The sequence below is a fragment of the Oncorhynchus masou genome, chromosome 24 (genome assembly GCF_036934945.1).
Source record: "Oncorhynchus masou masou isolate Uvic2021 chromosome 24, UVic_Omas_1.1, whole genome shotgun sequence".
Lineage (NCBI taxonomy): Eukaryota > Metazoa > Chordata > Actinopteri > Salmoniformes > Salmonidae > Oncorhynchus > Oncorhynchus masou.
Window position 1 is genome coordinate 38,678,425 of NC_088235.1, and position 12,415 is coordinate 38,690,839.

Genomic DNA, 12,415 nt, shown 5'->3' on the forward strand with positions numbered 1-12,415 from the left:
CACGCACGCACGCACAGCTTTTCCATTTATTTATTTTTATAATTATTTGACAAGTTATTTTTTTTTCATTTCACTTCACCAATTTGGACTATTTTGTGTATGTACATTACATGAAATCCAAATAAAAATCTATTTAAATTAGAGGTTGTAATGCAACAAAATAGGAAAAATACTTTTGCAAGGCACTGTACATGTTACTCCCCAACCTTGCTTCTGCACCCCCATGAAGTCATCTGGATGAATTTGAAGGACATATATGGAGGGTGACTAAACCAAGCTCTGACTGTTGATCTACTTCAGCGCAGTGACTCAGATATCCTGCCAGGCGCCATGCACCTTTTATTTCTCTGTGCCTCAGCAATCTCTTGTCTCTGCCAATTCAAACCAGTGTTTTGTCACATAACACAAGTTCCATTTCCGACAAACATTTATGGGGGGAAAAAAATTACCGCTCTCGGGGCCATAATCCTATTTCATATATTTAGCCTGTGAGCCACAGGAAGGAGAAAAAAATATGCTGAACAATGAGAACAGCAAATCCACACACAGTGTAGCTTCTGAATTTTGACTCCTATTACATGGTACACAAATAGGTAGGATATGTTCGAGCTTTAGAATCAAGTCAGATACATTTGCTTAGGCCCAGTAGGCACCTACTGCCATTGTTCCCTTGAACAAGGCACTTATCCCCCAAACTGCTCCAAGGCTACGACTCTTGTGGCTGCACAATAAAGATCTATTCTACGAATGTTAATTTTTTTTACCTTGTGACTGTCAATGAGATTAAGGACCAGGTCTATATCTCCATGTACTGGCTGGTCCTCGGCCAGCTGAGGCTCCACTCTGTACAGCCAGTCAATCAGGGCCTGAAGGGCATCAGTAAACTGACCAGAGAACAGCAGTGCCTCCTCAAGCTTGTTTTGCCTGAGAGGAAACACAGATCATTATTTGTGAAAATACGTAATGACCCCTGACAGCAGAAACTATCTTTGTTTTCTATTATATATGCAATATCATTACGATTTGACAGCAACACTCAAATGCGGCAATATGCCTTTGAAAGGAATTATAGTTGAATCACAGTATATAAGTCTTCACAAAGACCACAGTTTCAGTATCCATCATTATCAAGATTGGATGAAAATATATAATAATATGCATATTATGTGTCCGATGCATAGCAATGTGCAGGTCATGTCCTCTTACCTCTCAACTGACTTGCCACAGACAGTGTCCCACTTGTCCCTCAGTTCACTCAGCATGTCATCCAGCTTCTGGTTGTCGTCCTGCAGTGACGTCTTGTCCTTCAGGGCACGTCCCGTACGACTGGTTGTGTCATACACCGAGTGTTTGCTCCCCAGCGCCTTCTGGAACTCCTGCGTGAACCAATGGTGGAGAGACATGGTCATTATATAGGCTAGTTTATCCTATCCAAGTCAGCCTGTGGCTGGTTTTTAGCCTCATTTCTAGCCGTTCAACGTTTATACAGTGTGTCTGGCAAAGAGAAACTTGTAGATTTTAGACTAGACAGCTGCACAGTCAACAGTGAAATGTCTGAAATTTAACAGTAGCATAAGCAATTTGACCATGGTCTCACTTTCTGTTTTGTTACGAATTGACAGATCGTCAGCAGCACAATTGAGAAACCACAACTGTTATTTCTGAGGCACTACATATGATTTAACAGGTAGATTCCTTCACAGAGGATTGTCCCCCTAAGCTACAGTCTACATTCTGTCATGGATTGAAATTTGTGAGTGGCGTGTGTGACCTATTTGCTCATAAAGGACACTCTGTAGTGGCTGAAACCAAAACAAAGGGTCACAATTCAAGCGTCTTTCATCCATACGGATTAAAAGTATCCAAAATCAGGGCCGTCCCTAATACATTCTGTACATCCAGGGATTATGAAAGGATTAGCAGAAGCGCCTCACACACAACAGCTCAAGGACAACTGAATAGCCTACTCCCTGACACCTAAAGCACTGATGAATACTGTATACTATAATAAAAAAAAAAATGTATTAAGTGAGAAGTAGGCAATGGTCTGAAGATTAAAGAAAATAAAGGAACTTCACATGAACAGCACAATGCTTACTCCACCCATGCTCTACAGTACCAAGGCTTTCCAGCACACAGCTTTGACCTACTTCATTAGCTATGCTGGTCTATCGTATTTCAAACAAAATGTATGCAGGTTGCTTAAGATTCATACTCTAAGAGGAAGTGTTCCCACAATAATGTGATTTGTACCGCATTCAAGTTAAACATTTGGATTCTTCACACACCATACTAATCCCATTCCACGATTTTAATATTATTATATAAAAGCAAGCTTTGCTTTTATACCTACAAGACAATCACGCTTGATTGGGCAAGCTATTTTGTCCTGTAGTAATGTGGTGCCTGCCTGTATTTCCTTAAATCTTTACTTTACGATACATGTCATTTAGAAAAAATAAATCATAATCTTGTCAGTAAGTGTTCTACAGGTGTTCTAAAACTTTTGACCTGTAGTATATATATATATATATATATATATATATATATATATATATATATATATATATATATATATATATATATATATATATATATAATGCAAACAGATATTTTTTAGCTAGCTAACACCAGTTATCTGAAAGCTAGGTAGCTATATTTGTTTATGGAAGGTTTGTTACTTTTGACCTGTATATATATACTACAGGTCAAAAGTTTATATATACTACAGGTCAAAAGTTTTAGAACACCTGTGTAACAATGACATAAGCTCAAAAACACTCAAAAATACCTACAGCATAATGTACATACATTAGGCTGTAGGTATGTTTAGATATAGACCTTATTGTATACATTGTGGTGACAAGTTGGGGTGGTATACAGAAGATAGCCCTATTTGGTAAAAGACCAAATCCATAGTTACTAGTCCAACGCTCTAGCCACTAGGCTACACTGCCGCCCCAACTAATCCTCAAGCTCTTGAATAGCTAGTTCAGAGCTTCAGCAAAATGTGAAACGTCTGTGGGTGCCCAAGGAGAGGTTTGAGAATCACTGCAGCAGAGCAAAGTAGAGTGCAGTAAATTTCAGTACAGAAAATAAAAGTTGAGAAAGTATTTTCAAAATTAATTGAAAACCAAAAAGGAACCTGATTTCAACATCCGGGAATATACGTATTTTCAATGTCTGAAAAAGACTGGGTTCCGATTTGTGGGAAGACACTGAAAAGTAACTTGACACTGTTGATCAGTCAGCGCAAATTTGGATTAAAATGGCATGTACACTAGAGCCACGTCTTTCTTGTGCCTTTTGTAGCTTGTTTCTAGCCTAAAGCATTGCAGAGTTATGCATCCTATACTGTACATTTATATAATCCGGGTTTTGGGGGGTATTAGCCCTCTTCCCCACCCCTAGCGCAGTGCTAACTATGTTTTGTAGAAAAATGTAGGACTGGCATTTGAACGTGAGCTTGTTATCATTAGCTAGCTTCTGTGTCAAGGTCAGCTGTTGTTGTCTGGCTCTAGCTATCTAGCTAATGGCTGAAGTTATTTGTGTAACAAACCTTCCATAAACAAATATAGCTACCTAGCTTTCAGATAACTGGTGTTAGCTAGCTAGCTAAAGAGGCTACCTACTGGAATTTGGACAAGCACGCTAACGTTAGCGAATCAAAATATCTGTTTGCATTTATTGATTAACCACAGACTATACTGTACCCCCATTAACAGTGAGCTCCAAAGTATTGGGAGAGTGACACATTTTTTGTTGTTTTGCCTCTGTACTTTAGCACTTTGGATTTTATATGATACAATGACTATGAGGTTAAAGTACAGACTGTCAGCTTTAGGGTATTTTCATCTATATCGGGTGAACCGTTTAGAAATTACATGTACTTTTTGTACAACATTTTAATGTGGATGCTACCATCATTACAGATAATCCTGAATGAATTGTGAATACCGATGAGTGAGAAAGTTACAGACACACAAATATCATACTTCCAAGAAATGCTAACCTCTCACCATTACAATAACATGGGAGGTTAGCATTTTTGGAGGGGTATGATATTGTGCATCTGTAACTTTCTCACTCGTCATTATTCATGATTCATTCAGAATTATCCATAATCATGGTAGCATCCACATTAATTAATGCAGAAGTGTTTCTAAACATATTATATTCTTATTTACAATAAAAGTGACTCTAAAATGACACAATACATTACTTATCATCAATTTCTATCGGGCACAAAATAATCTGAAATTTGTAGTGTCACAAGCTTGATATAGTCATTGCGTGCTATGAATATGGGACCAAATACTTCACTTTTTACTTCTTTAATAGACATAAGTGAATTTGTCTCAATACTAAAATGGGAGGACTATGTACAAAAAGTACTGTTGCTTGACCCAGTTAGATAGAACTCTGAGATTCGGCGAAAAATATGTTAGCATTGTCAAAATTTTACGAAAAGGTAGCACATCATTGGTTCTTAATGGACAGAAATGAGCATGTGAGAGCAATAAATTAGAAATGTAATAAAAACTGTTGCACCTACAAACTTAGTCAATACAAAATATATTAAGTCCAATGGTCACCTTATGGACACTATAGCCTCGTTTCAATCCATCATCTAGAATTTAAAATAGGTAGGCACAGAAAATACTCTGAAAACTCAATTGCTAACAATCCTGTTAAAAAATTAGGTTTGTGGTTCTTGGTAACGGCTCATGACGAGAGGTGGGGAGTGTGTTGTGTACCTCCAATCAAGCATATTTGCCAATATTTATAGAGATTGGTGTCATATTGGTTTAGATATGATGGTAGGGAGGTTTGAATTTAACATTGAGTTTAAAAAACAATGTCATACTATTTTGGGGGCAATAATGTATAAATCCCATACCCTAAAATGGCTTTTATAGTAAAACAGTGTTAGATTTCTCTTTGTATGTTCCACTATAAAAACCCACCACAAAACTGTGGTTTTAGACAGCTGCGTTTGAAAATCACAGTTTTGATAAATGACTATGGTGCTGCTGCAGACGTTTGCTGTGCTAAATGACTCTCCTTCATAAAAGTCTGACTATCGGAGGGGTCTGCCAACTCTTTCATTAAACCCCCCCCCCCTCAAGGAAAAGGATTCAATGAGGTTCAGTTACCTTGTGCTGGGCCAGCTGCATCTTGATCTTGTCAGGGTCGTTGGCGATTTCCAGCTCCGAGTCCAAGGCCTTCTCCGACTCGTCCAACCATTCCGTCAGCTTGTTCCAGGTTTCGTGGAACTGAGGGGAGAGATGTAGCAAATGAGGCTTGTGTAAACCGCACTGTGATATATGACTTCCTTTGATTTATTGTTCTATGTTTGGATGAGTCTACTTTCAGCGCCTAGAAAAGTGATGGGTTCATACTAATGAAAGAGCTCTGAGGCCAGTTTGTAACACCAGATTCCCTGTAATACTGATACAGCTTTCCTGCGATAATAAGCACCATAATGTAGTTGTGACACATCGTCGAGTCAACTTTTGTCTGCAAAGCATTAATGTACTGTATGGTATTTGACCTCACACCTCGTTAGTGACCTCACTTCTCTGTTTTTCTAAAAATGCCTATTGCCTAGTTATGTGGAAAGATGATGACGTCTACTACAGTCCACCTGTCTAACTTCCTCTGTCACCCTCTCGCTCACCCCCTCTCTCCCTCCCTTTCTCTCCATCTCTCCTTCCACTATGACTCTCTCTCTCTCTCTCTCACTTATTTTTTTCGACTTACATCAATTTCATATCCCACTTCAGTGTTGCTAGAATGCTGACTCCTAGCATATCAGTTTAGGCACCGTGTAATACTGTACCAACTGTGTAGTACATCAAGTGTACCCAAGGTGCTGTACCTGTTTGGCCCTCTTCCTGGCATCATCCAGCAGACGGCCCCTCTCCACAGACCTCTGCACCACCTTCTCCCAGCGGCCCTGCACACTGATCAGCAGGTTCTTGATCAGCACCACATCCTGCTTCTGGCTAAAGTACTTCAGGTGGGTCCCTGTCTTATCCAGCTCAACGATCTGCTCCCTGTGGGAGTTCACCTCCGTCACAAACACCTGCCAATACACACACATCAGAGGATCATGACAAATGTTAAAATAGTGTTACACAGCGGAGTTGATCTTTTTTTATACCATTTTTGTAAGTAGAATGTTCACTTGACTAATGAGCAGAGTTCTGGATGAGAGTCAAATGGCCTTGTGGAGTCGTGGTTGGCCTGCTTGCACTGCAAGCTGTCTCGACCATGGAACCTAAGCCCATCAATTGTTTGTGCTATTGACATCATTAATACAAATTAAATCAAGATAGGAGGCTGTTTAGTTAATAATTAGATACTACTGAACACTGAAATGACAAATCATCAAAAACCTATCAACATGTAAATCGATGTGTTATGTTAATAGTCTTCACACCGACACATACCTTGTGCTCATCTATCTGGAACATGATGTTTTCCAGGATGAGGGAGGCAGGAGAGGACATAGTGAGAGTCTGTTCAGCTTGGGTCAGCCAGTTGATGAAGTCCTGGAGAGAGTTATGGAACTCTGTGGCCAGAGTCAAGGCCTCCTCCAGTTTCACCTGAAGCACAGAGACAACAAAGCCACCTGAGAAACAGCATTCTTCCTACTGACACAAACATTCACACACGGATGTGCACACACATATATGCAAACTGACAGACAAGTTTGCCTAGCAAATACACACACACAGACACACACAGACACACACACAAAGTATTGTACAACTAACCTTGTGGGGACACACAATTCAGTCCCTTTCAAAATCCTATTTTCCCTAACCCCTACTCTTACTCTAACCTTAACCCAAAAAACCTAACCTTAACCATAACCCTAGCTCCTAACGCTAAAACTAACCCTAGCTCCTAACCCTAACCCTTAATGTAATTCTAACCCTAACACTAATTCTAACCTTAACCCTAAACCCCTTGAAATAGCATTTGACCTCGTGGGGACGAACAAAATGTCACCAGTTGGTCAAATGTTTGTTCTGGTCCCCACAAGAATAGTTAAACACGTCCATACAGACACACACACACACACCAAAAAACACACACAGGTTGTTTGTTCATTTGTTGCCACAGCATTAGGTAATGATTGCAATTGGTCCAAACATGACTGACCTCTGTTTAGGCAGAGGAAGTCAGCATCTCTGGACTAGTTCAAGGAAAGAGGATGAGCTATCAAAACGATGCATCCTCTACAGTTATAAAAATAGCATCAATTAGCCTTTGATTGAATCAAACAGATGTATTCAGTGTGGTCGGTCCAACAGGGAGGATGAGTTTTGCCTTTGCCAGGCAAGCAAAAGAGTACAGCTAATGCTATATCCTCATCACGATAAACAATGGGGAAATAACATTACAGTCATTACAAGCCTAATGGCAAGTAAGTACTGTCTCCGGTATACAGTGATGTCTCTTTCTCCATGTTGGTTAATTTAGCTTTAATTCTGAATGAAGTGTGCTATCTTGACAAGCTAGCAAAATGCTTAGAAACTGCAGTGAGTTAAGTCGTAGAGTATGCATGGCATACAGTACAGTACAGTACACTATAGTTCAGTGGTCACCAACCTTTTCTGAGTCAAGATCACTTTCTGAGTATAAAATGCCGAGATCTACCGCTCTGATTTTTTATTAATGTGACTTAAAAAACGTAAGCCTATGCAACATTAACCAATTAAAAACAGTACTGTAACAATGAGGTTTGTGCAGTAAGCTATAGGCCCAACACATTATCACCACATACTGGCTTTGCTTGAATTTACCTGCCAATGCATTGTTGTTCAGACATTTAAAAAATATATATTTCAAAATTTGAGGTAGGCTATATGATCACAACGGTAATAGATCCATTGGTGTATTACTTGTGAGGCACAGCTGAGTGAACATACGTTTAAATAATTTGCTTTTTATTTTACTGGGCTGATGATGCCTGCATCTGATGGTCAGTCTCAGCGAAGGGGAGAGCAGCAGACTGAGCGTCTGTCTCTCAACATCCCTCCGCTCTCCCTTTCCTCCACTGACACTGACCAAAAAAGGACACCATCTTCCAGCTGATGACGAAACTCGAGTCGCACCACATTATTTCTGCCTCATTCACAAATTCATGTTGTTACTCCTATAAACAGAGAAAGTGAAATATTCCTTGATATTAAAAAATACCCAAGCCGCTAATAATAACAACAACGCAAGCCTATATATACACATTCCTACTCATTCATTACTGCTGCAGTGCTTGTTGTAGCGCTGTGTGGAAATAGGAAGAACGCGTATTTTATGGCTTATAAAAGTGTTGAATAGAAAAGTGTGGACAGTAATGAGTAAGAACTTAAACTCACTCATAAAAACAGCAGCTATTTTCTGTATTCGTTGACAGTCTCTCTCTAGTCATGGTTTTAAATGTTTTGAAATCTCATAGTATACATTTTTCCATAGCTTTCTTTTATGCCTGCTAGGTTATTACAGACTCGGTCATCTGAGAAATCTGATTGGCCAGCGGTAGACCTATAGTGCACTTGATTTCCTCTCTAGGCCCACCAGGAAGCCAGAGTTTGTACCTTCAGACACATGAAATGGCAACAGTTTGCCTAATGGTGCGCAGGGCAGCTGAATTGGCTGCACCTGCCACCAACAACCCGAGACTATTTGATTAAGAGACTTGACTGAGTTAGGAACAAACCCACATCCAACTCCAGCATTCCCTTTACGTCCCATTCAACGTTTCAGCTGTTCATTAGAATGTCTCTGAAGATAAGAGGACTGTTCCATGATGACTAATGACTGATGAGTCAGGCACTTCCCAGTAGAGATCTGATCTGCTGGGTGACCACATCCTATGTGCTTGCCAACCTTATCTGCTGTACAGCAGTTATTACCACCTCATGGATTATAGGTTTAAAATGTACAGTAGAGTACAGGGTATGGAAGGGAACAAATGCTGAGCAGTAATGTCCCACAGGGGATATAATAAATCTCAACATTATGAATCATCAGACAAGTTCAGAACACTTGGTCGGGTGTGACCCATTCTAGCCAGGGTTTCCCTAGATAATTTATTAGACGGAGCACAATGGCCCCCAAATAATCCCAAACATCCAGGGCTTCTCAAATTAGCATTTCCAATTGAAACCAATTTATGCAGGAAGTCTGAGCAGAGCTAGGAATGATGGCCCATTCTGAAAGGGAACACTTGATTCATCCCATCTTAGCCCAACAACGCTGCTCCATGTCGCTTTACACTCCCTACCTTTCTCTCAGCCACCTTGACCTGTACCGACTCCCTCTTGTCCTGCAGGTTCCTGAGGTCCTGCTCTGTGTTGCTGTCCTGGTCGGAGGGGGTCATGGTGAGCAGCTGCTGACCTTTGTTCATCAGCTGCTGGTAGAGCTCCTCCTTGGCCTCTAATGTAGAACATAACTCCTGCAGGAGACCAAAAACATGAGGGGCTTAGAACATATGTCTGCTGTTAGTATTAGTGTCCATTATAAATGAGTTGTTTGGATCCTGGATGCTGATTGGCTGTCAAAGACACACCTAAAGTCATGCCATTTACCTGTGACTGTATTCAGCACATAGCACGGCCTCTTGTGCCTTATTGCTTAAATAATAGCACTGACACTACTGTTTTACATGTCAAATTAATGGAATTTGGACACTAAGTCCAGTATACTTTTATTGTTGTCATTCTGCCAGTGTTTTGTAAGCTAATATAATCCAAATCAAGTCCAAACATGATGAAAGAATGAGAGTACTAAGGACAAACATAGCCAAGCTTTTCCACAAGCAAATTCAAACCTTCAAATCCCAAGTAAGTTCAGAGTCTTATAATATATATTTTTTCTAAACAATCTCCTGTTTTGGTTCCCATAATGCTAAATGGAAGTCCCAGAATGGAGCATTCATAGGATAACCCAGACACTCTCACTATCAGAGGAAAGGCAAACAAGAACAAAACAGAAGAGCATGTCCCCTCCCAACATTCTCTGAGCACAGTCAGGGTTTAATCCATTTGTATCATTTGTATAATTTCTTTGGGGGCTTTAAAGAGTAGGACACATTATCGTACATTTCGCAACATCATTTAATTTTCACACTTCACACTTCAGAAAGAAACTGCCGACAAGGCCTGAGTTGCACCCTTACAAGCCTGCCATCTGTATGAGGCCTTTTATATGGTTAAATACATACCAGATGGGCGTTAAGCTGCTCGCGGGCCGTGTCTGGTAAGCCTCCCACAGCCTTTGATGCTAACAGCTGACGCTCTGTGTCTTTCAGCCACTGCTGCATGTCTTCCATCTCGCCATGGAAACCTTGGGCCTGCAACACAATACAGCCTGAGTCAGAACAATGGACCTCATAGACGTATTGTGTGGAATTCAAGGGTGGGAAAGGGGAATGTTATGAGAAGTTATTAATTCCTCAGATACATTAATGGCCAAACATGGTTTGGTCTGAGGTTATTTGACAGAGTGAACGATGGTGTCTGTGAACAGTTTAATCAATGAACATATTCCATGTTTAATTGCCTGAAACCAGCATGGCTTATTTCCTTCTAATTGTTTTCATTAATTTAAATTCCCCATTTGAACCAGATAATGTAACAATGTCTGCACTCAATGTTACAATGTTGTCTACGCACCATGTTTTACATATTCATTGTACAGTATGTTTGTTTTGGAAATCCACTTTTGTCCGTAAAATGCTTCTGACAGAGCTTTGTAGGTTTACTGTGTACTAAAGGGAAACATTATTGGAAAAAACATTGATTTCATTTTTGGCAACCCTTTCGAAACCCTCTCTAAAAATCAAGAGGGCTTACGATTCAGAAAGTTTATTTCATACTCTTAAAACATGATTTATTCCTGGCCATAAAACCATTAGTAATAGTAGAAATTTACTTAATAACAACCCTTGGTCATTCATATTCCTTACATCACTCCTTCGACACCTTACATCAAAGCATTCCCCTAAATGTCAAAGCTATGAATAAGAGCACCTATAGCTGGGTTAGGAAAGGGGAGGCAGGAGGTGGAGGGCTTACATTATTTCTCTGTACCTCATACTCCCACTACCCTAAAACCTTCTTTATGAATTTGTGAAAAACAACAGTAATACAATCCAGCAGAGAACATCAATCATATCTTCAGTTTCAGATATGAGTCATTATGGTGCCAGATTCCATATGGCAGCTGGGTATGGTGAAGGGGTGAGGCAGACTGAATATGAATATGAGGTACAGATGTAGGATCTTAATTTGACCTATATTGCCACAGCAAAATAATCCTGCAGCAACATGATTTGAATGTTTAGTACAAAATGCTGCTTGATTTGTGGTTATATTATTAGCTGGCCAAAAGTAGTCTACATGAAAAGTGCAATACAGTGTGTTAGTGTGGGTTTTCAGTGAATTTATGTAAACCACAAAGCTCATCTGAAAATTCTCAGCAACATAAGAGTAATCATATTAGGATCCTACATACAGTGCGTTATTTCATAGTTTTGATGTCTTCACTATTTTTGTACAATGTAGAAAATAGTTCAAATAAAGAAAAACCCTTGAATGAGTAGGTGTCCAAACTTTTGACTGATACTGTATACCTGAAGCAGAGCACCGTCCAGCTGGTGTCTCCTCTGCTCTGTCTTCTCCAGGATGTTCTTCCAGCGCTGGGTGAGATTCTCCAGTTTGCTCTGCAGTCCAGAGGCTTCCTCTCCAGAGGTGGAATCCACCAGGTCAGTACCAGCCTTATTGACCACCTCCACCGTGGTCTTATGGGCCAGCACATCGTTCTGGAGGACCTGGACACATCACAGTACAGGGATGGTTAAACACTAGGCCAGTGAGATCAATTAAATAAACAAGGCCCAAAGATCAGACAGCACTAAACTGGACAAAAAAAATGCTAAAAAGAGTGATAGTGTCTACTCCATATTAATGCCGTGTTCACGTCATGTCGGAAACTCTGAAATATCCGACTTGCTTACTCCTTGTAGATGGATGATACCTGAGTTTCCCACTTGGGAAGTATCAGAATCAACCAATAGGAAGCTCTATGCAAATAACTAACGTTCATTTTAATTCAGAGGTCCCAAGTTTCGGCCTTGACGTGAACGTGACATAAGTATCTCTGACTGTCTATTTATTCTAATGGTTAAGTTCAAATATGGTATAATCTGCTAAACTCTTATGGGACATACGTTTAGTAATGGGAAGGAGAAGACTAGATAAATCTGCTGCATGGTGGATTCAATTCCTGCATGGTGGTCCTCAACCAGACTGGTCAGACCCACATAACTTACATTTTCCACTGTCTGTGGATGATGGCTCAAAATACACACAGCCATTAAGGTGTCAGATAGATTATAAAT

The 12,415-nt window shown here is 40.0% G+C and overlaps 1 protein-coding gene across 4 annotated transcripts in view; it reads right to left on the reverse strand.

Annotated features, from left to right (window-relative positions):
- dst (dystonin) overlaps positions 1–12,415 on the reverse strand; it is a 182,712-nt gene that overhangs the window by 19,071 nt on the left and 151,226 nt on the right. For 3 of the 4 annotated variants that reach the window (XM_064933862.1, XM_064933863.1, XM_064933861.1), the window contains 8 exons: positions 11,648–11,845; positions 10,238–10,366; positions 9,299–9,469; positions 6,456–6,611; positions 5,882–6,088; positions 5,157–5,276; positions 1,207–1,376; positions 765–924 (listed from right to left, as the gene is read on the reverse strand). In XM_064933862.1, coding sequence (XP_064789934.1) covers positions 765–924; positions 1,207–1,376; positions 5,157–5,276; positions 5,882–6,088; positions 6,456–6,611; positions 9,299–9,469; positions 10,238–10,366; positions 11,648–11,845 — 1,311 coding nt within the window. Of the gene's footprint in view, positions 1–764; positions 925–1,206; positions 1,377–5,156; positions 5,277–5,881; positions 6,089–6,455; positions 6,612–9,298; positions 9,470–10,237; positions 10,367–11,647; positions 11,846–12,415 lie in introns of those variants that run through there. The other variant, XR_010451380.1, reaches the window with a different exon arrangement.